At 42.6% G+C, this 27,212-nt stretch overlaps 2 protein-coding genes across 4 annotated transcripts in view; one reads left to right on the top strand and one right to left on the bottom strand.

Annotated features, from left to right (window-relative positions):
• ACE2 (angiotensin converting enzyme 2) overlaps positions 1 to 21,130 on the top strand; it is a 51,886-nt gene extending 30,756 nt beyond the window's left edge. Inside the window, exons 11-19 of one of the 2 annotated variants that reach the window (XM_019956160.2) lie at positions 1,694 to 1,838; positions 3,876 to 3,974; positions 4,653 to 4,775; positions 5,192 to 5,364; positions 6,568 to 6,626; positions 10,960 to 11,060; positions 13,604 to 13,720; positions 15,808 to 16,002; positions 20,776 to 21,130. In XM_019956160.2, coding sequence (XP_019811719.2) covers positions 1,694 to 1,838; positions 3,876 to 3,974; positions 4,653 to 4,775; positions 5,192 to 5,364; positions 6,568 to 6,626; positions 10,960 to 11,060; positions 13,604 to 13,720; positions 15,808 to 16,002; positions 20,776 to 20,905 — 1,142 coding nt within the window. In that variant the 3' untranslated portion in view covers positions 20,906 to 21,130. Of the gene's footprint in view, positions 1 to 1,693; positions 1,839 to 3,875; positions 3,975 to 4,652; positions 4,776 to 5,191; positions 5,365 to 6,567; positions 6,627 to 10,959; positions 11,061 to 13,603; positions 13,721 to 15,807; positions 16,003 to 18,069; positions 19,030 to 20,775 lie in introns of those variants that run through there. The other variant, XM_019956161.2, reaches the window with a different exon arrangement.
• A 43-nt stretch (positions 21,131 to 21,173) lies between these two features.
• The window catches only part of BMX (BMX non-receptor tyrosine kinase), a 46,285-nt gene continuing 40,246 nt past the window's right edge, over positions 21,174 to 27,212 (bottom strand). The window contains exons 18-19 of one of the 2 annotated variants that reach the window (XM_070785195.1): positions 24,306 to 24,463; positions 21,174 to 22,762 (exon numbers count right to left, since the gene is read on the bottom strand). In XM_070785195.1, coding sequence (XP_070641296.1) covers positions 22,688 to 22,762; positions 24,306 to 24,463 — 233 coding nt within the window. In that variant the 3' untranslated portion in view covers positions 21,174 to 22,687. The remainder of the gene's footprint in view (positions 22,763 to 24,305; positions 24,464 to 27,212) is intronic. The other variant, XM_070785194.1, reaches the window with a different exon arrangement.

Genomic DNA, 27,212 nt, shown 5'->3' on the forward strand with positions numbered 1-27,212 from the left:
AAAAGCAAGAGAATTCCAGAAAAACATCTATTTCTGCTTTATTGACTATGCCAAAGCCTTTGACTGTGTGGATCACAATAAACTGTGGAAAATTCTGAAAGAGATGGGAATACCAGACCACCTGATCTGCCTCTTGAGAAACCTATATGCAGGTCAGGAAGCAACAGTTAGAACTGGACATGGAACAACAGCTTGGTTCCAAATAGGAAAAGGAGTACATCAAGGCTGTATATTGTCACTCTGCTTATTTAACTTATATGCAGAGTACATCATGAGAAATGCTGGGCTGGAGGAAGCATAAGCTGGAATCAAGATTGCCGGGAGAAATATCAATAACCTCAGATATGCAGATGACACCACCCTTATGGCAGAAAGTGAAGAAGAACTAAAGAGCCTCTTGATGAGAGTGAAAGAGGAGAGTGAAAAAGTTAGCTTAAAGCTCAACATTCAGAAAACGAAGATCATGGCATCTGGTCCCATCACTTCATGGGAAATAGATGGGGAAACAGTGGAAACAGTGACTGACTTTATTTTTTTGGACTCCAAAATCACTGCAGATGGTGACTGCAGCCATGAAATTAAAAGATGCTTACTCCTTGGAAGGAAAGTTATGACCAACCTAGACAGCATATTAAAAAGCAGAGACATTACTTTGCCAACAAAGGTCCGTCTAGTCAAGGCTATGATGTTTCCAGTAGTCATGTATGGATGTGAGAGTTGGACTGTGAAGAAATTGAGCACCGAAGAATTGATGCTTTTGAACTGTGGTGTTGAAGAAGACTGTTGAGAGTCCCTTGGACTGCAAGGAGATCCAACCAGTCCATCCTAAAGGAGATCAGTCCTGAGTGTACATTGGAAGGACTGATGTTGAAGCTGAAACTCCAGTACTTTGGCTACCTGATGTGAAGAGCTGACTCATTTGAAAAACCCTGATTCTGGGAAAGATTGAAGGCGGGAGGAGAAGGGGATGACAGAGGATGAGATGGTTGGATGGCATCACCGACTCAATGGACATGGATTTGGGTGAACTCTGGAAATTGGTGATGGACAGGGAGGCCTGGAGTGCTGCGGTCCATGGTGTCCCAGAGTTGGACACAACTGAGCGACTCAACTGAACTGAACTGAAGGTATCAGTAAATTTAAAGTTCATGGTACTTCTGATTATCTACTGGATAATTAGAGGAAGGAGGCTGTTTTTTCTTTGTATCTTTTTCCTCCCTGGTTTACTGGCTTTTGGCCACATCTATTTAATATCCATTTATTTAGCAAAGACTCACACAGGGCCTCATGTAGCAGACACCAGTTTAGATATAGTCTTGAATGAGACATTGACAGTCACTACCTTCATGGAGCTTACAAGAATAAATAGTATGACTAGGAAAGCAGGCGAAATAGCCCTACTTAGCTCTGACAAGAGGTAGTTAAGGAAGGCAACTGAAATTAATGCAAAAAAGAGGGTTACTTGTGGATTTATTTAACCTGTTCTATCCAAGGCTTCACCCTACTTCAAATCCCTCAGCTGAGAAAATGAATAAATACATATTATTATGTCCACTGTCAATATTTCTCATGTGATCATGCTTATAGTAAGTATATCTTGAGGAATAATATCTTGAGATTAGGAAATCATTGAACACGAAATGTCTACTGTCATCCTCATCTTAATATTTATCCTTTCCCATTTTCCTTTCAGAAACAGAAATAAACTTCCTGCTCAAACAAGCACTTACAATTGTTGGAACTCTACCATTTACTTACATGTTAGAAAAGTGGAGGTGGATGGTCTTTAAGGGTGAAATTCCCAAACAGCAGTGGATGGAAAAGTGGTGGGAGATGAAGTAAGTCAGTGAATGTGCACGCAATCAGTAAAATGTTTTCTCATGAATTTGCTGTTTATTTAAAAGCATCTAATTGGCCTATATAGACACACACACACTCACATAACTACTTGCTTTTTATTAAGTCTCCATTTGGGTGCCTTCTCAGATAACATTTCCTTGGCTTTGCCCACTCACTCAAAAGCAGGGTCAAGTGATGAAATTTCTCATGCTCTATCTTCTTGCATGTTGAGGCACCCGTTAAACTCTGATATTATTTAGGAAGTAATCAATGTGTTCATTTCCATTTTTTATTTTGTCCATTCTTTGAAACAAAAATTAATAACCCCATATTTTAGGTAAAGCACCAGGGATCCAAGACTGATCGTTTGCACCAGCGTCATTAAAGCGTCTGCCTGCAATGTGGGAGACCAGGGTTCAATCCCTGGGTAGGGAAGATTCCCCTGGAGAAGGAAATGGCACCCCACTCCAGTATTCTTGCCTGGAGAATCCCATGGACGGAGGAGCCTGGTGGGCTACAGTCCACGGGGTTGCAACGAGTCAGACACGACTGAGCGACTTCACTTTCACTTTCACTTTTCTTTCAGCAGGGATCCAAGACTGATCGTTTGCACCAGGGATCTGAGGCTGATCGTTTTTGATGTTCTCTTTGACTTCCAAGAGCTTTTAGTTTATGGAGGGATGTGGAAAATGAAACCACTGCAGTGTGTTGAATTGTGATGGAGGGTGTGGGGATCCGTGAGCATCCAAGGGGGGATCCAAAGCCCTGGCCAGTGAGTCAGATGAGGAGAGGCATCCAAGCTGAGGTTTGAGAACAGTGTGGGAGTTAACCAGGTGTACATAGAAGGGAAGGGAGAGAATTCCAAGCCAGTGAAAGCCTGTCACATTTGGGCCACAGATGGTGATGCCTTTCTGTAGTTTTAGTGCTGCGGCATTCATCACTATATCCCAAGTGCTTTGCACAGGGCCTGGCTCAGACATGGATGAAATAATGATGAAAGTACTACTGAGGAAGATGGAAGGAAGAAAAGAGATCTCCCCACCATGTTAGTCAGACTTCTGTTAATGATTTTTCTTTATTTTTCCTTTTTGGAGTGAAGATCTACAATTATAACATTTAGCCCCATGTCCATAAGTTGAAGTCAGTGCCACTGCTAAGATTCTTTCTGTTGACATAAATCCTCCTTGGGAGGAAGGAGACAGCATCTCTAATAACTGTCTCTAGCATTTAAGTATTACCAAAATTATGTCTATCACGATCCCACAATCAGAAAGGACAAATGTATTCAAACAATGCCAAATACATGGTTTCTGTACCTTTTTATCCTGATTAAATTTTTGACCCCTTTTAGTTTATTTCCAAAGGTACATGGAATCAGGCCATTAAAATGGTTCATTGTACTCTATTCATGTAATAAGTCCACATGAAGTCTTTTTTTAGCGTTGGGCATTGTGGCTGGCCCTGGAACTATAAAGATGACCAGAACACAGCCCTGCCCGCTAGGTGCTCAAGTCTCCAGGGCAAGAAGGAGCTGTATGTGAATAATTATAAAACAGAGAGAGAAATGGCAAAGGAGGCAGAGCTAGAGAAGGCCTAGGGAGCTGGAGGGCTTGCTGTGGTGGCAGGTGCTTGGGGTCAGGGGCAGGACTCACAGATGAGGGGGCATTTGAGCTGACCTTGAAGAATCAGTGATGTTTCAATTTTAGAAAATTCTGCCTACCAGGAGCCCATAAAATATGGTGCAGGAGAGGAATTTTTAGGACTTTCACTGTATGGTTTTGGTCACATAATACAGTTTATGAATTGGTGTTTTGATGATACAGCTATTTTTCAATGTTATATACTGGCTGAAGTAACAAAAAACAGAGATGATTACATGATGGGCTTTATTCTGTAATTCTTTACACTGTTTCAATTTCACCTGACCACAGATTCCAATAGAAATGCCATTGACTGATGGCACTGCACAATGGCACCATCTATACCTTCTCTCAATGAGTGACCCACAGCTAATATACCTTCTTTTTCCTCCAAAGGCGAGAGATAGTCGGAGTGGTGGAGCCTCTGCCCCATGATGAGACATACTGTGATCCTGCGTGTCTGTTCCATGTGGCTGAAGATTACTCATTCATCCGGTAAGTGACAGTTTTCTTCTGTTTCACTTCTAGAATTTGTAGACAGAGTGACAACTTTAATTTCTCTATCTCCATTCACCTCCCCCTTAGAACCTCAAAATAGATGATCAGTTTCAATTCTATGTAACTGAACATGATGTATTGAGTTCAACAAAAGTTATATGAGCTCCTTTTCTCCACCAACAGGGAATTTATCGTCTCCTTGGGAGCAATAGAAATGTTTCTGTTTGTCTCCTTGTTACTGGCAGAGTTCAGGGTGATTGTAATAGAGCATTTTTAACTTGAAGTCCCCAAATCTATGTTCTTCACCTATTAGCTCCAGATCTTGAATTTGTTGAGTCTCTAAGTTTCTTTATTTGTAAAGTAGAAATAATATTGATGATTTGCCAGAAGGATTGATTGGCATCAGTTATGTGAAAAGGCTATAAATCAGTAAAACACTACAAATGTGAGCTCACATTTAACAAGATAATGCGGCCTTTTTATCAGCTGACACATAAATGCAAGTATGATGAGTCTATAGGGTTTGTGTTTGGGTCTTTCTTGAGTGAAAAGAGGTTTAACTGACATTTCTTTGCTTGCTGGGGCCTCAAAATTTAAATATATGTCCCAATCTATGGCTTTACCACAGAAACTACACACGGGACAACTCTTTTTTTTTCTTTGTCTCTTTTACAGGTATTACACAAGGACCATTTATCAATTCCAGTTTCATGAAGCCCTTTGTAAAACAGCTAAACATGAAGGTGCCCTGTTCAAATGTGATATCTCAAATTCCACGGAAGCTGGGCAGAGGCTGCTGTAAGAGATGCTTCAAAAATACTGAACCTCTCATCCTATTTAATGTTACTCATTTCCATGCCTAGGTTTGAATTTGATTTCTTTGTTCCAAAAAAAGAAAATTTGGGGACTCAAAATGTCTTCATCCATGAATTCAATGTTTGTTCTGTGATCACACAGGAACCTGGATCCTGTGATGGCTAGACAGGCCACCTCCTCTCCCCATGTCGTAACTAGAGAGCTCTCTGGGGAAGAGAGATTAAAAGATGAATACATCTTTTACCATGCCTTCTTGTCTTATTTGCCAGGAGCAAACTTAGTCAAACCAAAGAGGAGTAACCATAGATTGAACATGTAAACAGATGTACATCTGGAATCCTTCCAAAGGCCCTGAACCCACCTCACCCCGCTTTTTTTTTTTTTTTTTTTTTATGTAGCCAAATGCTGCGCCTTGGAAAATCAGAACCCTGGACCTTAGCATTGGAAAATATTGTGGGCATAAAGACTATGGATGTAAAACCCCTGCTCAACTACTTTGAGCCCTTGTTTACCTGGCTGAAAGAGCAGAACAGGAATTCATTCGTGGGATGGAGCACGGAATGGACTCCATGTGAGTAGATGGCGTTGACACATTTTGAATGGCCCTTTTTCTGCTTCTCTAGTCCTCTCTGGCCCTACTCTCATGGGACTTACACAGTTGAGTGTGTTCGCCCTCTACCTACCCCCTGTACTGTGGTGGCAGATGCCATTTTCTCTGGGAGGAAACACATTTGTTAAGCACCTACTGTGTACCCGACCCAGTGAAAACTGCCCCCCTCTTGTTTTCAATCTGCTTTACTAGCCCCATATTTAAAATAAGAGTCTAACAGTTTCCAACCCACTGTATGTGAACCCTGCTCTTCAAAGGCAAATACGTTTAACAATTTTAATGCAGTCCCCTCTTCTTTCTGGCAGCTACATCCATATTTCTAAACAGTTTGTTTATATTGTCATTTCCCCATTGCTCAGTTTTAGACATGCACTTCTGCCTACTCTTCTGCCTCCATTTCCCATTCTCCCAATGAAATTTAACATAATTTTTAGTAAAGAAATTACCAATATTTGCATCATTATACCTGCAGAACCGAGTAATATACTATTTTATATCTTTTTTAATGTAGCTTTTTGTTTGTCCTGAAGTTTCTATTGCCTCACTTTTTTGCATGCCTAATTTGCTGTCTATGCTATATTCTTCTCCAACTATTCCAACGTATCTATTCTTTTCAGTCTCATTTTTTCCTAAAGAACTCCCTCTCAGAGTCCTCCGGTCTCAATCTGGACCGCAGTTTTCATCCTGAGTCATGCCTTTGCTGCTGTCCTGGGTTGAATCCACCCCTTCCTGACGCCATGTCTTCTTTCATGAATTACCTCCCATTTTGCTGCAGCACAGCCTCCAAGTGACTTTCTAAGCAAGAGCTCATGGGGTAGGAGCATCAACTGTTCCCCTAAGTGGCTATAACCAGACCTAGACTTTCATTTTCCCTGTTTTCAGTCCAGTATCTTCTTCCTAGCCTCTGCTGTACCTGAATCCCAGGCCTCTCCTGGATTCTCTGGGGGGTCTCTACTGCTCATGTGTACACATTACACCATGGCTTTCTGACCCTTGAGAAAGCATTTACCACTCCTCCATACCTTCTCATTTTCCAAAGGAGTGTTTATACCTTTAAAAAATTCCTTTACTATCACTTTAGTGGGATCTTGGGAAAGGAAGGAAATAAACACACATGGTTAATCTGCTGTCTTTAACAACAGTCTGTTATTTCTCTTTAATCAGATTCTGACCAAAGCATCAAAGTGAGGATAAGCCTAAAATCAGCTCTTGGAGAAAATGCTGTGAGTATTCTAGATAGCGCATCTATGACTTTTCAGTGCATTCCCTTATTTAGGGCACAACAAGCCCATTTCAGTGCAGTTGAAAAGATGAAAGGGCACGTGGTTCTCTTAAAAAGCCCTAGATTCTGGCCTCTGGCATTTGAGTTGGTTTTTTCAGTAATACATTTCTTGTTGAATTAGCTATGCCTCTGTTTTCCTTGTGACTCTGAAGGTATTATGAAGATCAGTGAGAAAACATATAAAGTATCAAATACCTACCCTCCCAATTCACTCTAATCACAATTACTTGTATTTTTAAAAAATATATTTATTTGGCTGTGCCGGGTCTTAGTTGTGGCGTGTGGGATCTTTAGCTGCAGCGTGCAAACTCTTAGTTGTAGCATGTGGGATCCAGTTCCTTGACCAGAAATTGAACCCAGGCCCTCTGCTTTGGGAGCCTGGAGTCTTAGCCACTGGGTCACCAGGGAAGTCCCCATTACTTGTATTTGAGGAAGAGGACATGTTTATATTTTTAGAGACTGCTTTTAGAAGTATTGTAGGCAGTTTGGCTTTGTTTTGTCTTAGTCAATCATCTAGGTACTAGAAGCTTGTTTTAATCTTAGACCCCAGCCTTGGACCTGCTTTATTAGAATCTGCGCTTTAACAACCCCCCAGGTGGTTTGTAGACACAATAAAGACTGCTGCTGCTGCTGCTGCTGCTAAGTCGCTTCAGTCGTGTCCGACTCTGTGCGACCCCATAGACGGCAGCCCATCAGACTCCAACGTCCCTGGGATTCTCCAGGCAAGAACACTGGAGTGGGTTGCTATTTCCTTCTCCAATGCATGAAAGTGAAAAGTGAAAATGAAGTTGCTCAGTCGTGTCCGACTCTTCTCGACCCCATGGACTGCAGCCTACCAGGCTCCTCCATCCATGGGATTTTCCAGGCAAGAGTACTGGAGTGGGTTGCCATTGCCTTCTCCGAACAATAAAGACTGGGAAGCAACAATTCAGACCACTGTTTCTCAAGCTTGACTGCACACTGGAGTCATTCAAGATGTTTTTAAAAATATTAATGCTTCAGCCCCATTCCCAGAGATTCTGACTTACTGCTCTGAGGTGTGGCATCAAAACCCACTCCAGTATTCTTCCCTGGAGAATTCCATGGACAGAGGAGCCTGGCAGGCTACAATCCATAGGGTCACAAAGAGTTGGACATCACCGAAGCGACTTAGCACGCATGCATCTGGCATCAAGTCATCAAAGTTCCCCAGGTGATTTTGATTACAGCACAGCTTGAGAACCACTGAGGCAGAGATGCATTTCTGGAAAACAAAAAGTTTCACAGAAAATCAGATTACTTACACCTTCATGTGAATTACTTTAATCAGCTATTGCTTTCTCCTAAACACCTGTCTCAGGTTATCCAGTTTGAAGCAATTTGTTTCAGGGAAAAAAGAGAGGAGAGGGTTGCCTCAGGCAGATGGAGATCAAAGGCGTGCATGAAGTGTGGCACCCAGGAGGCTTTGCAGGATTAGAGAGCAACCTGGCATTATTGGATAAAACAGTCCAAGGTGCTACAGAAAATTGTTCTTTTCACTGGATAGAATCAAAGATGGCATTTCTACCCCCACACTTTTCTTGGGAAGTTAACTATTGTCCAAGGCTCCACAGTAGTTGTAGTGTAATTTTCATATATAAGCAAAACATCTAAATATAAATAACATGTCATTGTTGTTGTTTAGTCACTAAGTGATGTCCAACTATTTGCGACCCCATGGACTGTAGCCTCCAGGCTCCTGTGTCCATGGATTCTCCAGGCAAGAATACTGGGGTGGGTTGCCATTCTGTTCTCCAGGGGATCTTCCCAACCCAGGAATCACACCTGGTTTCCTGCATTGGCAGGCGGATTTATTACCACTGAGCACCCAAGGAAGCCCATAGTAGGAGTAAAAAATGAAGATTTCAGAAACAAGTATAAAATGGCGGTGTATCACTTCTCAAACTCTGAAAGTTCAAGTTCCTATTTCTTAGCAATCATTATCTCTGGGGTTATTTCTCCTTCTGTCCTATTTTTATTAACTCTTCCTTGGACTGATAAAATTTAATTTTAATTTAAAGTATCCAGTAGATCAGGATTCTTTTCAATTATCTTCTTTTTTCTTGACATGTTTTTTCCCCTGTTCTCTTTCCATGCAGTGAGGGATTAGTAAATAGTCTTCAAAGGGTTAGATGGTGTAATATTCTGAGGCCCATTCACAGAGCAACAGGCTGCTTTGATGACAGTGGAGTTATACTTTTAGCCAGAATAACTGTCCAGTTCAAGCTACTTCATAGCAAAGTCCACCTGGATTTTTGATACTATATTGAGACCTTAGCCTTTACTTTTTAAATATAGAAATAATAACCAGAATATTAGTGGCCATGTTCAGTTCAGTCGCTCAGTCGTGTCCAACTCTTTGTGACCCCATGGACTGCAGCACGCCAGGCTTCCCTGTCCATCCCCAATGCCTGGAGCTTGCTCAAACTCATGTCCATTGACTTGGTGATGCCATCCAACCATCTGTTGTTCCCTTCTCCTCCTGCCCTCAATCTTTCCCAGCATCAGGGGTCTTTTCCAATGAGTCAGTTCTTCGCATCAGGTGGCCAAAGTATTGGAGTTTCAGCATCAGTCCTTCCAATGAATATTCAGGACTGATTTCCTTTAGGATGGACTGGTTGGATCTCCTTGCAGTCCAAGGGACTCTCAAGAGTCTTCTCCAACACCACAGCCATATTAATAATATTATTACTATTAAAGCAACTTTCCCAATAAATGAGTGGTATCAAGCTGGATTCAATGTAGCAATCCTTTGAATTTTTTTTTTTTATATACAGCTAAAATTTTCTTTTTCAAATTGAAGTATAGTTGATTTAAAATGTGTTTGTTTCAGAGGCCCAGAATCCGTTCAGTTATACACATACATATATATATATCTTCAGATTATTTTCCCTTATAGGTTATTACAAAATATTAAGTATAGTTCTCTGTGCAGTAATTATTTTATATATGGTAGTGTCTGTCTGTTAATCCTAAATTCCTAATGTTTTCCTCCCCCCTTTCCCATTGGGTAATCTTAATTAGGTTTGTTTTCTATGTCTGTGGGTCTATTTGTTTTATAAATAAGTTTCTTTGTATTGTTTTTTTAGATTCCACATATAAGCAATATCTTAACAATATTTGTCTTTGTCTGGCTTGCTTCATTTAGTACGATAATCTCCTGTAATTGTTTTTCCTAAAAGAGGGAAGAGAGGCAAGCTTTGTGCTATTCATGATCTCTACTGCCATCTACTGGAGGAAAGGGTGAATTTTTTTTTCTCTTTGAACAGGTTTTTCCTGGACTACACAAATTTTACACAAGCCATTGGTTTAGCACTGGAAAACAAGAATTACCTTGTCTACAAAAAGCTATTTTTTCCTTTGAACTTGAAGTTTATTTTTCTTTTACACTTACACATGTCTGAGAACTTGCTATAAAAATAGTAAAAGGTCAGCATACTTGTCTACAGTATATGGATGTTTTAACCAAAACCAATGGCACACATAACTGCCATCTATAAACCTGCCCTAGAGTGCTTATTTCAGCTTACTTTAAGTTAAATTCAAGGGACCAGTGAGCCCTGTGGTTCTTAAAGCGTTGGTGCTGGACCAGCAGTATTGCCACCATGTGGGAGCTTGTTGCTGCTGCTGCTAAGTCGCTTCAGTCGTGTCCGACTCTGTGTGACCCCATAGACCGCAGCCCACCAGGCTCCCCCGTCCCTGGGATTCTCCAGGCAAGAGTACTGGAGTGGGTTGCCATTTCCTTCTCCAGTGCATGAAAGTGAAAAGTGAAAGTGAAGTCGCTCAGTCGTGCCCGACTCTTAGCGACCCCATGGACTGCAGCCCACCAGGCCCCTCCGTCCATGGGATTTTCCAGGCAAGAGTACTGGAGTGGGGTGCCATTGCCTTCTCCGTGGGAGCTTGTTAGAGACGCAGAATTCCAGGTCTTCTCTGAGGCTTTCCAGAATTCAGTGATTTGACAAGCCCTCCAGGTGATGCCAGTGCACACTCAAGTTGGGGGTCACTGACCTTATGCAGAGCTAGAATCTTTGGCATATTAGACAATTTAAAATTAACACATGGTGGGAAGTCCCTGGTGGTCCAGTGGTTAGAACTCTGAGCTCTCTCTGCTAAGGGTGTGTATTCAATCCCTGGACTGGGAACTAAGATTTCACAAGATGCGTGGCATGGCCAAAAAAAAAAAAAAGCTTGTGGAATATCAGGTTTTAATGTCCCCATGATCTCTACTGAGCAGTGTTTTTGTTGTGAATTTTCAGTATGAATGGAATGACAACGAAATGTACTTGTTCCAGTCGTCTGTGGCATATGCCATGAGAAAGTATTTTTCAGCAGCCAGAAATGAGACCATTCTTTTTGGGTGAGTTGATGTGCTGTGCTCTCAATCAGTACTTCCCTTACTCTTGGATCAGAAAGTTTTATGCTTCAACTTTTATTCACGTGAAATTGAGAAAAACCTCCTAACAACTATTAAACCTCATTGCTCTCCTGGAATTAGGGCCACCTTTTTTAAGGGATGCTTGTGACTTATTTGACTTGTAGATGGAAGAGCTTTGTTATTATTAAATGGCCCTCTCCTCACCTCTTCCCCCCCACCTTCTCTCCTCTCCCTTTCTTTTCCCCAAATGCTCTCATGCACCCTCAGCACTGAAAACAAAAGGCAGAAATCTCTGCTCTCATTGAGCTTGTATTCTAATGTATCTATTTTGTGTGTGTGTGTATGTGTGTTATAGACAGTCAACAAAATATATAAATGAAATATAGTAGAATTTGATGGTGATAAGTCCTAGGGAGAACAGTGCAGTAGGAAATGGGCAAGGGAGTGCTTGCTGGTTGTGTGTGTGTGGGCGGGGCGGTTACATTTTAACTAAAATGGTCAGGGAAGACCTTGGTAGTATTTGAACAAATAGCTGAAACAGGAGAGGGAGTCAGAGGTGCAGACCATGGGGAAAAATGTTGCAGCTTGAAAAATAGCAAGTAGAAAGATCCCGAGGAACAAGCATCCTTCACCTATTGAAGGAACAGCAAAGAGGCCACTGTGGCTGGAGCAGAGTGAGCTAATAGAAGACAAATAGGAGATGCGGTCAGAGGCAGACTGGGGCATGGGGATGGAAAGGTGAGAAGAAAGTGTGTGTGCACCGCCAAAGCCATTCTAAGGCCATTGGCTTTCCTTCTGCATGAGAAACGCTCTGAACCACATGATCTGCCTTGGGTTTTTTTGTTTTGCTTTTTTTTTTTTAAACTTTACAAATTGTATTAGTTTTGCCAAATATCAAAATGAATCCGCCACAGGTATACATGTGTTCCCCATCCTGAACCCTCCTCCCTCCTCCCTCCCCACACCATCCCTCTGGGTCGTCCCAGCGCACTAGCCCCAAGCATCCAGTATCGTGCATCGAACCTGGACTGGCAACTCGTTTCATACATGATATTATACATGTTTCAATGCCATTCTCCCAAATCTCCCCACCCTCTCCCTCTCCAACAGAGTCCATAAGACTGTTCTATACATCAGTGTCTCTTTTGCTGTCTCGTACACAGGGTTATCGTTACCATCTTTCTAAATTCCATATATATGTGTTAGTATACTGTATTGGTGTTTTTCTTTCTGGCTTACTTCACTCTGTATAATAGGCTCCAGTTTCATCCACCTCATTAGAACTGATTCAAATGTATTCTTTTTAATGGCTGAGTAATACTCCATTGTGTATATGTACCATAGCTTTCTTATCCATTCATCTGCTGATGGACATCTAGGTTGCTTCCATGTCCTGGCTATTATAAACAGTGCTGCGATGAACACTGGGGTACACGTGTCTCTTTCCCTTCTGGTTTCCTCAGTGTGTATGCCCAGCAGTGGGATTGCTGGATCATAAGGCAGTCCAGTTTTTTAAGGAATCTCCACACTGTTCTCCATAGTGGCTGTACTAGTTTGCATTCCCACCAACAGTGTAAGAGGGTTCCCTTTTCTCCACACCCTCTCCAGCATTTATTGCTTGTAGACTTTTGGATCGCAGCCATTCTGACTGGTGTGAAATGGTACCTCATAGTGGTTTTTAGTAAACATTCGTTGTTTTCATTTTGGCTGCGCTGGGTCTTCATTGCTGCACGTGGGCTTTCTCTAGCCGTGGCAGGTAAGGGGCTACCCTTCGTTGTGCACAGGCTTCTTATTGTGGAGGCTTCTTCTTGCAGAGCACAGTCTCTAGGCACGAGGCGTGTGGGCTTAGTAGTTGGGGCTGGCTGGCTCTAGGGCACAGGCTCAATAGTCGTGGGTCACAGGCTTAATTGCTCTGTGGCATGTGGAATCTTCCTGGACCAGGGATCGAACCCCTGTCCCCTGCATTGGCAGACAGATTCTTATCCACTGTACCACCAGGGAAGTCCCTGCCTTGCATTTTATTAGGATCAGTCTCATCAGCTGTGAGAGCATAGTCTTGTCACATCCTACTGTAAACCCCACTCCTCACCCTCACCTGTGGGGGCAACATGCCGAGTTTTGCCAGGAGGGGCCCGGTTGGAAGATATCAGGGCACCGCCTCTGTCCATGGAAGGGAGCCATCGCTGCCCACCATGTTATCACAATCCTGGGTCACCAGTGATTCCTCGCTGATTCTTCCGCTGCTTTGTTTGAAGTATTTCTATCACTAAAAAAAACTGTGGTTCTTATATGGTAGCAGAACCAATCATGCCAAGACTTGCTCTCACACCTTAGGGAATTGAGTTCACGTGCTTTGGGCAGTGTTAAGGTTATTGGGACAGTGACATCCTTCCATGACGGGTCCTGCTCCAGGGCTCTCCACTCTACCCTGTGATTGTCCCCCCATCTCCAGCAGCAGAAGTCTTCATTCTCTTCACAGTGTCCTCTGTGCCACCAGGGAAAATGTTTCTTTTGTTTCTCCACAGAGAAGACAACGTGTGGGTGAGTGACAAGAAACCAAGGATCTCCTTCAAGTTCTTTGTCACGTCACCTAACAACGTGTCTGACATCATTCCGAGAACTGAAGTTGAAAACGCCATCAGGTGATACTTGACTTTCAAATGCAGGATAGAAGGGTGAGGGGCCCCAGTGCAACAACAACAGTAATGAAATGATTTGTGTGTTCCTAAAGGTGCCAGGCACTGTTCTGAGTCATTTGCGTGTTTTTCCTCATCTGAAAAACTTGGGTTTTAATTCCAAAAGGATCGCATAGCAAGGGGATTGCCTTCATTGGGTTTCTCCAGATGCAGGTCCTTAGACAAGGATTTGAAAGTAAGTAGTTTAATTGGGAAGTAACCTCAGGAAGAATGGATTGAGGAGTGTGGACAGGAGACAGAATGGAAGGAAGGTAACCTGACATGTTATGAGCAAGTTACCACCGTGGGCAGCTAGAACTCCATTCTGCTGGGAATTCTGGGAGATGGTGTGGAATATGCACCTGAATTGTCCCATCAGAGCTGGGGTATTTATTCACCACTTCCCATCAGTCACTGGTTGAGAACTGCGTACTGCTGCTGCTGCTAAGTCGCTTCAGTCATGTCTGACTCTGTGCGACCCCATAGACGGCAGCCCACCAGGCTCCACCATCCCTGGGATTCTCCAGGCAAGAACACTGGAGTGGGTTGCCATTTCCTCCTCCAATGCATGAAAGTGAAAAGTGAAAGTGAAGTCGCTCAGTCGTGTCCGACTCTTAGCGACCCCATGGACTGCAGCCTACCAGGCTCCTGCGTCCATGGGATTTTCCAGGCAAGAGTACCGGAGTGGGGTGCCATCACGACAGGGGACAGTAATTCCCCAGCCTTACTGGCCTGCGGATAGGGCTGAATCTTGCAGCCTGAGAATGCTCTCAGGCAAAGGCAGCAGGTCCCGGCTGAAGGAAGTCTAACCAGCACGCCCAGAAAATGGTAAATGCAGAGGGTACCTGGACAGGTGTCGCCATCATTGCTGTAGGGACTTTGATGCAGAATTCATTTAACCAAAGTCTGAAACAAGGCAGGCAGGGACAGGATTCCTTAGATACTAAATAAGTAAGTGTTAGTCGCTCGGTCGTGTCCGACTCTTTGCAACCCCGTGGCTTGTAGCCCACCAGGCTGGATAGATGTTGATGTTTCCCCTTGTCATTAAAAAAAGAAGAGAAGAAAAAAAAGGCTTAATATACCATTGCTATGGGAAATGCTACTAGGTGGCGCTCTTGAGCTGCTTGTCGTCTTTAGAAGCAGAACCAAAACTTGCTGGGCAGAGTTGGCCTAGAAAATCTGGCTTAGTGGGGTTTACAACCCAAGCACACCCAGACTCACTGGCTGCCTCCACAAGACTTGTCTTGAGGGAAGGTGCTAGCTGAGATCATCACGAAGGAGCCCAGCACTCCTGCAAGCTCCGGGGAGTCCTCAAACTTTGTATTTCCAGAGTGACGAGACTCTTTCAGATGGAGGTTGCTGCTTGGATCTCTCTCTCTGGCTGGACTCTGACTTCCTGACCTGCACTGTATTCAATGGCAGGAGAATGGGATGCCAGACACTTTGGTTTTCAACCTGGAACACTGAACATTTCACTGTTTTTTGTTTTAAAAGTAACCTTCATCCTTTTTCCCTCTATGAAATTCGGCCATATCCCAACACAGTGCTGGAGAATTTGGCAAAGGCTCCTCCCCCGTGTTCCTCCCCAGAGCTGCCATTTATTAGGATGTCAACACCTTTTATTTGGAAAATACAGCTGTTGAGACTTGTATATAGGGCCTGATTCATCTGTAGAAGAGGTGGATCCGATTGTCCTTTTCCATTATTTGATATAAAGTCATTGTAGACATACCTCAACAGAAGGGAAATTCTTACCAAATATGCAACTTCGCCTTTACAACACAGTAGTCACAAATGAACAAATGCCAGCCATCTGCACATTTCCACACTTGCAACCTCATTTTCCAGTGAAGCTGTTTCCAAACCTAATCTAGATCACAGGGTATGAAAGAGGTATGATTGTTAAAATTCAAATCTGTCAGTGAACCTGGTTATTGACTTTGATTTCATTGCTTCTTTGGGTAAGCCTTATCAAATCTTTTTGGAGACAGTGATATAGGCAGTAAATAACTGCGCTGTTTTCTTTTGCCTGAATATTTTGCTTTTGGGAATAGGTTGTCCCGGGACCGTATCAATGATGTCTTCCAGCTGGATGACAACAGCCTGGAGTTTCTGGGGATTCAGCCGACGCTGGGACCCCCTTACGAGCCACCTGTCACCATATGGCTGATTATCTTTGGGGTCGTGATGGGAGTGGTAGTGATTGGTATTGTTGTGCTCATCTTCACTGGGATCAGAAATCGAAGGAAGTAAGTGACCTTTCTTGGGCTTATTTATCCTAAAACAGAACAGTTTCAGGAAAACTAACTGGAAAATTTGCAGTAAGTGGTAGGTTGTACAAGCCAATTACATATGTGGACAGTTCCACAGCTAAATATTCTTGTGCACCCCCTAGAAGTTTACCAGATTTCATCAGCACTTCGCCACCCTAGCAGGCCCCACCATACAGATCTCCAGCCTGGAGTTTACTACCGATATGCCCCAGTAAACTCCATCCTGGCCACAGCATCATTTCCCTACTGCTAAAAGGCACTCCAAGCTCTGCAGTGGTGAGTGGGCTCAGGGGGGATTATCCTTACTGAGGAGTCCTCCTTGGTCTAGAAGTGATCCTAGAGAATGCATTAGTGATGGATTTGAACTGTGAAACGGTTCAAGAATGAGCTCTGAGATTTGCTCCAAACTGCTACGCTTGAATCCTCTGCATCCCTCCTCCCATGGCTCGGATGCCTTACTATACCCTCAGTTCATGGGTCAGGCACCCTCTAAATTGTTCTCGAGTTGAAGATCCAAGTTCACTGTGGATTTAAATCACAGAGGCCTGATGTATAGTTGTGCCCTGCTGCTAGATTTGTTTTCTGATCTTGAGACAGCGCTTACTTTTGTTGAGCTTGTGTAATTGAGGTTAATCATATTTTATAACACCTAACAAAACTCTTTGCACACATTAGGTTGTTTAAATGTGTTCTTTAATTTTGATATGCACTAGTCTGTTTTGCTTAATTTTCTTCACTATATTGTTTCCACAAATAACTTCATTTTTAAAATTAGGCATTGACAAAAATATATTCATATAGTAAAAATGTTTTAAATACAAAAGGACACATAGAGTTTCCCTGTCACTTGTTTTGCTTCCAAGTTCCCTTCCTAAAGTTGACAAAAATGGTCAGTTAATTGTATAGTTGATGGACAATGTTGTGTTAGTTTCAGGTATACAGCAAAGTCATTCAGTTATACATGTACACACATCTATTCTTTTTCAGACTCTTCCTGTGGAGATTATTAGAGAATACAGAGTTCCCTGTGCTATACAGTGGGCCCTTATTGGTTATCCATTTTATATACAGTAGTGTGTATCTGTTAATCCCCAAGTCCTTATTTATCCCTCCCCTCCCTTTCCCCTTTGGTAACCATAAGTCTGTGACTCTGTTTCTGAAAAATGATTAGTTTTTTGGAGACCCAGTGTATCAGAATCTGCATTTTAGTAAGGCCCTTAGGTGACTCATACGCACACTACAGTTTGAGAAGTGCTCTTCTGCATAGTACAGGTTTGCATGTAGACGCTATTCCAAAGTTCATTCATCAGAGAAATTCTTTTTGGGCTCCTCCTTCATGCTATACACTGCATTAATAGAAGCTACACAGAAAAATAAGACTGCTTATGTATTTCTTACATTAATGTATTCAGCAACTGTATAATATATAACTATGTAATTATGTTCATGTATATATATAAGACAGAGATTCAGAGAGGCCAAGAAACCTCAAGTTTGCACAGCTAGTCAGTGACACATGAAGATATGCACTTGGTTTCTAAAGCTGGTGTCATAGTACAAAGCGGGCCCATCCTGACCTTCATACTTTGGAAATCGGTAATTTAGTAGGGAAGTTTTTTATAATGAAGTGATTGGCTAAATGACCACTGAGTTCCTAAAAATAATAATAATGGTTAATATTTATTGGGGATTATATGCCGGATACTGTGAGTACTCTGCCAGCATTATTTCACTGAGTTTACATATTTGCCATCATTTTCTGAATAGTTAGACTGAGGCACAGAGGCCCCCACTCTCAGACTTCAGAGCTTATACCCTAACCAGTCTCCTACTCTGCCAACCATCGTGCCAACTGATCATCGGGCTAAAGAAGTGAATTCAATGCACTCTGGGTGCCCACAGTCCATTAAAAGGGGACTGGTATGCAAATGAGTACAGGTGGTAAGATGCTGAGATGGAAAAGATACCTGGGCCATTGGAGTCCAAGGGAGGCCGTGTCACTCTAAGATCATGATATTAAGGTGAGTTCACTTTATTTAACAGGAAAAATCAAGCAAGCAGTGAAGAAAATCCTTATGGCTCTGTGGACTTGAATAAAGGAGAAAATAATTCAGGATTCCAAAATATTGATGATGTTCAGACTTCGCTTTAGAAAAATCTTTTTTATTTCCTCTTGAGATGAATTGATTGCATGTAAATATTAATTTCACAGTACGGAACATAGGCAATGATAAGAATGTCATTAAATGTCAAAGCTCTGGCTCTGTTCAGGAAAAGCTGTCCAAAGAATGCATGCCTGAGAAGAAAGCATCTTCCCTTGCATCACGTTTAGTACTTGTTTCTGCCTTAGGACTTCACTTCTGTTTCCTTAAAGAGATGTTTCTGTTTGAGAATAGAGACAGTATGTCTTTGGCCTCACAGGCTGTTCAGGGGTAATGGAAATGGAAATTTCCATTGTGTTGCTAGAGATGGATAAAAAGGATACAGGGCAGGAGCAAGTGTGTGGAATCTGGACGGATGGCTCTTAAGGACGTGCCTGTGAATGGATGGAGCTTCGAGGTGGAGCCTGGCATGCACTGTTCACTTGGGTTTAATTCAAGTGTAAAGGAGGACATGCTCTCTTCACGTTAACTTAATCTAGGTACTCCAGTGATTCTCCCCAGTCATGATTGGACCAGAACATGCCTTCTTCAGAGTGACAGGGCTACAGAAGAGAGAAGAATCCAGACAGCCATTGGAGGACGTTGCCTTTTTACTTTCAAGCTGCTTGGCCACCGTCTTTCTGACAATATCACACTAGCCCCAGGGGCCTCCATGAACCCCCTCCCGAGCTGCCATGATAGGAACTTGCTCCCGTTGCTCTCTATGAAGTGCACGGGGACCCCAACTGAATGTCACTTCTGAAGTGGGCTCCCAATTTCTTGACTCTTCTGTATTTGCCCATAATGTTTGAGTAGTGCTGAGCACAAAGCTCACAAAGACAATAAATACTTGATTCACAAACTCCTGTGGTCTCGTGTGTACTTCTGTGCTCGGCCTTCCGTGGATTATCTCTGCTTTTCACTTCCAGGGACAAAGCTGCCTGGGTCTCCCGACCTCCCACATGTCTTGAAGTGCATCCCAATATGTTCAGTTACTGTATTGTATAAAGTGATTATGTTCAACAAAATATGTTGAAAAGAGTTGTATTAAGAGCGTCTACACTCAGGTTAGGAGCCAAACCTGGTAATGCTTTTACAAATCTCAGAGCCCCTAGCCCAGTTCTGAGCACAGAATCCAATACAGACCTGAAAACGTATAAAATGGATTATGTAGATTAAAATATCCAAACTCTACCTATCGGTTCACTTTATGTGGTGACCAGCATACTGTAGAGTAACTTAGTCAAGTAAGAAGAACTAGCAGCTTGTGCTCAAAAGACTGGAACTTCATGCTCGCTTTTAGGAAAGGGCTTTTAAAGGCAGCATTAGAGCTGAGGGTTGAAGGGTGCCTGATCAGCTTGAGGACATTCTTCTGATCAGCTGATGGTGAGGAAGCTTGGGTGGTATTTCAAGAGTCAGCATCATCAACCTTCTGGTTGTAACCGGTTTGGGGTCCATGTGCTGGTGGTCAGGATGCAGTTAAGTTCTTCCACCTGGTAGGGATTTTGCTGCTGCTGCTGCTGCTAAGTCACTTCAGTCGTGTCCGACTCTGTGCGACCCCATAGACAGCAGCCCACCAGGCTCCCCTGTCCCTGGGATTCTCCAGGCAAGAACACTGGAGTGGGTTGCCATTTCCTTCTCCAATGCATGAAAGTGAAAAGTGAAAGTGAAGTATCTCAGTCGTGTCCAACTCCTAGCGACCCCATGGACTACAGCCTACCAGGCTCCTCCGTCCATGGGATTTTCCAGGCAAGAGTACTGGAGTGGGTTGCCATTGCCTTCTCCGGTAGGGATTTTAGTATCTGCCAAACAGCTCAAGCACATGGCTCAGGATATTATCTGTAACCCTTGAGGAGGAACTAAAGTTCCTTTACTTTGCTTTATAGCTAAACTATGATCATTTTGTCTTGATTGACTGTTTTCTTTGTTTCTGCATTTTCTCTTTTCTCTTATGAAATTTGCTCTATAGAATGCAGGGAAGGTCTAGGAAGCTAAAGATTTTCTACGAACAAGAGGCAGGGTGATGGGAAAAGAGGGGTCATCTGCGGGAAGGTCCCATAGAGTCCTGCTCAGTCTCATCTTTAGATCAAGTATATAAAAATAAGGAGAAGAAAGAAAAACACCCTTTGGCGGGGGTGGGGGGGGGGCGGACCAGGAAGACCTAGTTTGGGCATGAGAAATCTTTCTCACAGGGGCATTAAGTCTGTGGTGCAAGTCTCTGGTGGATGGAATCAGAGCCGCAAAGACTGGTACCCACTCCTGACGATGGGCCTGTTGAGAGGGAGGGGCTGTGTTATTTGTTCCTTTTCTCTCGGGGAGAAAGGAACCTGGCACACAGTACCTGCTAAATAAATGCTCACTGAACATATAAATGCCCTAGTGGCTGTTTCAAAAGTTCCATGAGATTTGTGTGCTTCTGTAAAGAAAAAAAAAAAAAAAAAAGGAACAAATAACCAAGAACAATCATTCACAATAGCTTAGGGGGATGAGATGAGGAAGGGTGTGAACGTCCCTTAAGGGAGATTGTTCTATCTAGAAAACAGTAGCGTCTTTTCACTGTAATGCAGCCCTTCACATAACCTTTCTCTCTCCCTTCTTGACATTACAGACATGACAGTGACGGACTCCAAAATGATGAAAACCTAAGGGTTCAGCAGCAGGCCGTGAAGGTGGACATTCCCAGGAACAGTCTGAAAGCTACAGTACCTTTTAGTAATAGTCATGAGAAGCTAAAATAGGACTCGTGTACTTCTGTGTCAAGATAGAAGACGGAAAGAGAAAGTTCAGTTACCAAACTAGCCACAAGTCCCGGGGCTCCAGACGCGAGGATTTTAAATGGTTACAGTAGGGCTCTCTTATCCCCAGTTTCACTTTTGGTGGTTTCAGTTACCTGCGGTCAACCACTATATGAAAATATTTAGTAGAAAACTTCAGAAATAAACAATTCATGAGTTTTAAAGTGATGAACTCTCGTGACGTCAACTCTGCTCCCCCAGGCCGCGAACCGTCCCTTTGTCTGCTGTGTCCCGCCCGTTAGTCACTTAGCGGCCATAGTTATCAGGTCTGCTGTCACAGCCTCAGTGCTGTGTTCAAGGGACTCTTGTTTTACTTACTCCTGGCCCCAAAGTGCCAGAGGAGTGATGCTGGTGATTCGGAAATGCCAGAGAGAAGCCCTAAAGTTTTAGTTTCCTTTAAGCGAAAGGGTGAAAGTTCTCAATATGGAAAGAAAAAAATGAATGCTGAGGTGGCTGAGATCTACGGTAACAATGAATCTTTTATCGGTGAAATTGTGAAGAAAGAAGAAATTCATACTAGTTTTGCCGTCTCACATCAAACTGCAAAAGTTACAGCCGCAGTGCATTAAGTGCTTAGTTAAGATGCAAAAGGCATTCAATTTGTACAGTTAGATATTTTGACAGAGAGACTACATTCACATAACTTTTATTACAGTGTAATTATTCAGTTTTATTATTAGTTATTGCTTTTAACCTCTTACTGTGCCTAACTTATAAATTAAACTTGATCATAGGTATGTATGTATAGGAAAAACATATTATATATGGGGTTTGGTACTATCCTTGGTTTCAGGTATCCACTAGGGGTCTTGGAATGTATCCCCTGCAAGTAAGGGCAGAGTACCATAGAAAGCAACAATCTGATACAAGACCATGGTTATAATTGAGTTGAAATTGATAATAGTTTGAGCAAAAGGAAAAAGGCATCCAGTTTTACCTTAGCATCTTTAAAAGTTGTCTCTGTGACACATAGTTAACATATTATTGAATAACGTTGTTTAACTTCAGTTGTATATTTGTGTAGATGATGACATAAATCCGTTGTTCTGATTTGGGTATCAGATGAGAACTGTATCATTCGAATTGAATTATGGAACACCTAATGGTGCCCACCACATAATGAGGTCTCCTAGGGCAGTTCAGAATGACTGCACAGAAATATCTGGGAGGTTATTAAAAGTACAAATTCTCAGGCTGCATTCAGACCTGCTGTACCAGAATCTCGGGGGTAGTTCCTAATGAACCTGTGTTTTCATAAACTCTCCATTTGATTCTCATGCATGCTAAAGACTGAAACCATTGAGACATGAAGGCAGGTGTCACCATTTCTATACTTGTTAATAGCATATTTAATTATCATGATAGTGGTGATATTAAGAAGAACAACAAATATCCAAAAAGTAATTTTTCATTTCTGCTCAATCTTTACACATAATATACATCCTCTCTATTTTGCTATCAGAAAATGTGCTTCTGCTATAGGCTGGAAGGTATAATACTAAGAGAAGCATAAACAAAATTACTAACTTGACCTAAATATCAAGGAAATCTTTTGTTTCCTACCTTGTTTTTTTCTAGATAATAGAACAGACAAAACAGCACACAGACTACCGATAAGAAAAACTAGCTAAATTACAACATCTGTGCTATGCTACTTTCCTTAAAAAGAATGAAAATGTTGGTCAAAATTTATACTCATTCTCATCAGATCTTCTCACGTATTCTTCAAGGCTTGTCTTTTTCCCGAAGTGGTTCAATGGATGATAGGAGCTGCTGAAATGTGGGACGCTTTTCTGGAAGCTAGATAAAAGAAAAACCCAATGGTTTAGTTTATGAAGGTTCCCATTTAAAATAAACTATGTAAAATATTTATACCTCAGTCCTAAAACTAGCAATTCTTAAAATGTGGAAATGCTATAGATATTTCTTCTAAAGAGAAAACAAATAGAGCCCTAAGAATTGAGAAAGAAAAATAAGAGTATCTTTATTTGAGTAAGATAGGACTGCATACCTTGAAAACCCAAGAGAATTAATAATAGAACAAACCCAAATAACAAAGGAATTCATCAGGAGAGCAGTATATAAAATTAACTGACAAAATCAATAGTCTTCCTGTATATATACAATAACCAATTAGAAGATATACTGGAAGAGAAAACTCAATTTACAATAGCAACAAACCCCAATAAAATACTAAAAAAAAGTACCCCCCAAATGAGGAAAACTTTAAAATGGTGCTGAAAAAACACAAATGTAGAATTGAGCACGTAGAAAATAACACTGGTTGTCTTTGAATAGGACACATCAATAACATAGAGATGATGGATCTCCCAAGTTAAAATACAAACTCCTCCAAATATGAACAAGCTTGTTTTAAGCTGAACAAATTGATTATCTAGTTTGTGGATTTTAAATATGCAAAATAGCTAAGAAAACTATTCAGAAAGAGTCAGACACAACTTAGCAACTAAACCGCCACCAAGAGAAAAGGAAGTAGGTCTGACTTACAGGTGTCTGTTTCTGAGTGGGAAAATAAAATTATGACTACAAAAAGTGATAAAGAGTTTTGTGGAAAGTGGACACCGGGAAAAGAGTTTTGTGCATGGTCAAGATTGACTAAGTTTAAAATAAAATCTGACCAAATGAATTTAAAAGTAAGCTGGGCTTCTCAGGTGGTGCAGTGGTAAAGAATCCTCCTGCCAATACAGGAGACGCAGAAGACACAGTTCGATCCCTGAGTGGGGAGGATTCCCTGGAGAAGGAAGTGGTCACCCACTCCAGTATTCTTGCCTGGAAAATTTCATGGACAGAAAGGAGCCTGGCGGGCTACAGTCCATGGGTTCACAAAGAGTCAGACATGACAGAGTAACTAAAAGATCATAGCCACAACTAAGACTCGACACAGCCATAAAGAAATATGAACAAAATTGTTGGCACCTACAGTGCTGGTTTCAGATCACAAACACCTGAGAGCAGGGGCCCAGGGCCATCGTCACCGGCTCTGTAGCAAGTGTGCGCATGCTCAGTCGCTTCAGTCCTGTCAGACTCTTTTGTGACTCCACGGACTTGTAGCCCGCCAGGCTCCTCTGTCCATGGGATTCTCCAGGCAAGAATATTGGAGTGGGTTGCCATTTCCTTCTCCAGGGGATCTTCCAAATTTAAGGACTGAACCACATCTCCTGTGTCTCCTGTATTGCGACCAACTCTTCACCACTGAGCCACTTGGAAAGCCCCTGGAGCAAGTGCCTCCGCTCAGAAGCGCTCCTTCCGGTGGTGGTGACGCAACAACCAGCCAGATGCACCTGCGCCCCTGCCCGCTGCCCTCCCCTCGTGGGGCACTCGCCTCGTGCCAGCAGCTGTACATGATGTGGTAGACGGTGTCCGACGCCAGCTGGGGCCGGTAGAGCCGGTGGCCCTGGGAGACCTTCACGACCACCTGCGAGTTGTCGTACAAGTCGTAGGGCTGCTTCCCCAGGCTGAACACTTCCCACATCAGGATCCCTGCCCCGCGACGAGGGCGGCCAGCCGACAGAGGAAAGAGAGCCCACGTCAGAATGTACAGTTTGTTACGTGAGCTTCACGCGCCCGGCAGGAAGGCTCTGGGTCAGAGCCTGGGTCCCTGGGGGATGAGTCCCAGCAAGAAGGGCAGGTTAGGGAGGACAGACTGGGCTAGCCCTTCTGGAGCCCCAGCTCTCTTATTCCTGCTCCCCGAGGCCCCGACGCCCATTCTTGCTGGGAAACGGGGAGGCGGCCTGGGTCGCTGCAGGGGGAGGTCCCTGGGGCCAGGGCCCCTGGGCTGCTTCAGAGAGGCGGCGGCCCCGTCGAAGCCACAGTGACAGCCCCAGCTTCAAGCCTTAGAGCGAGGCGTGGAAGTCCCCGCCCTTTCTCTCTGCCTTGGCAATAATTTCCTGGCACTCACACATTACCTTTGGGTGGAAATTTAAGATAAAGTCGTGGACAACTTTCCGGCTTTTCTATTGCCTCAGTCCTCTAGAACAGTGGTTCTCCACCTTCTTGGCACCAGGGACCCATTTCGTGGAAGATAATTTTTCCCCGAGACCGGAGAGGGGGCAGGATGGTTTGGGGATGTTTCAAACGCATTACATTTATCATGCACTTTATTTCTAAGATAATGCTGCCACTGATCTGACAGGAGGCACCGGGTCTCTGCCCTAGAGGTTGGGGACCTTTGTTCTAGAATACTTTGTGGGTCAGGTGTCCTTTTCAGAATCTGCTTAAAACCATTGGCTTCCCCTCAAAACAGTGAATGCACAGAATTTTCTGACTCATTTTCTGGAAGTTCACAGAGTGTTTTCTTGAAGTATCCAGAATATGGCAGACTCCAGATTAAGGAACTGAGCTCTGGTCATGGTGGGCAAGAGGGTGGCATCTCGGGCCAGTCAGACATGGCTTTTGAGGCACAGGTTTGCCACTTACAAGGTGGGCAGGCTTCTTAGCCCTTCTCAGTTCTGCTTCCCCGTCTGTAATATGTGGATATTTGCATGCCACAAAGTTGTCATGAGGATTGAATAGGATGAAACACTCGGAGCACTTAAAGGACGCTGGGGACATTTTAAGTTCTCTAAATGGTGGCCATTGTGCTGTCATACTAGCCACGCAAGAGAATTCCAGCAGGGAACCAACCTCAAAACCTTGGAAAACCAGACATATGTAAGAAGGGAGAAAATTGTTCTAGAACCATAACTGAAGTACTAACTTCAAAACTTTGACTTTTAGGGCTACAGATTTTATGTAAAATATTTATAGTCAGGCATTATTACAATTTGTGGGGACTGTGTGTGTGTGTGTGTGTGTTTTAAACGTTCTAAAAGAACCATCCAAAAATTTGTTGACTCCTTCACAACTCCTTGGAAGTGGGTCCACTTATCTCATGAATAATATCGTTGCTTAAAATGTCTGTGGGGCTCCTCTTTGAGAATTGCTTTCAGAGGTTCTGGTTTATTTTGAGTATCCTTACTAGGGTCAGATTATTTAAGAAAGAATTTAGTTTTTGGAAACAGCCAGAAAATATTTGCAGCCAAATTCTGGCACATAAAAGATAAGCAATTGACCTGGGTAATACAATTTTTGGTCAAAAAGCAGTTGTGACTATTACGAACTCTGATTTTTTTTTCTAAGAAATTCTTGTTAACTTGAAAACAAAGTATTTTCAGAGTGTTATGGGTATGCAAATTAACCTTATTAATTGCCCTTTACACTCCGGAAATATCTTTGTACTGTATTCAGTCAGGGCTCCGGGGCCACCTTTAAGGGGCAGAGTAGTGGCTTGGCTGCCTGGGGTCTAAACTCTTTCTTGGTCTACTGGAGACATTCTGATTTCATCTATTTGTACACTGGGACTTTGACTAAGATATATTTTAAATAACACAATTTTCTGATAGTTGGAGTAGGGCGGGCCTAGAGTCTTATTTTTTTTAAATATCTTTTATAAGGCATATGAATTGATACAAAGAGATTGAAACTAATTTTGACAAGTTCATCAGCACAAAATGACATTAAGTATTCACTAAAATGCTCTTTGTAGTTTTTCCTTTTTCTGTATATTTCTTGGAATTTTTTTACAGTGAACAATACCAGTTTTATAAAAGGAAGAATTATTTTAAAAAATTATCACATAGAAAAATAAATGGCTAACTAAATTTTCCTTTGTTCAGACAGTCTCAGTTGTCATGTAGAAAGTCAAATTATACTTATGGACTAAGACAGGCATGAAATAGTTCTCAGTTGTATTTAATACATTCCATAACCTTATGATAATTTGTAATACTTATCCTGGGCCCATCTGACAGTGATTTTAAACAAGCCTGACATTCCTACTGATGTGGAAAAATACCAGAATATCTACAGAAGCACAATTTAAGAATTATTTCTGTTTTCTAATTGCTGCTGCTGTTTATTCGCTAAGTTGTGTCCAGCTCTTTGCGACCCCATGGACTGTAGCCCGCTAGGCTCCTCTGTCCAAGGGATTTCCCAGGAAAGAATATTGGATTGGGTTGCCATTTCCTCCTCCAGGGGCTCTTCCTGATCTAGGGATCAAACCTGTGTCTCCTGTTTGGCAGGCAGATTCTTTACCACTGAGCCACCAGGGAAGCAATTTTGTAATTATGTTTACTTAATTTCAATGCAGATCTTTTAATAAAATAGGGAAGGCCACACAGTAAGTTTGCTAGGTTTGAGGGTCATGCAGTCTCTGTGGCAGTTACTGCTGCAAGCACAAAATCAACCACAG

This window comes from Bos indicus, chromosome X (assembly GCF_029378745.1).
Source record: "Bos indicus isolate NIAB-ARS_2022 breed Sahiwal x Tharparkar chromosome X, NIAB-ARS_B.indTharparkar_mat_pri_1.0, whole genome shotgun sequence".
Taxonomy (NCBI): domain Eukaryota; kingdom Metazoa; phylum Chordata; class Mammalia; order Artiodactyla; family Bovidae; genus Bos; species Bos indicus.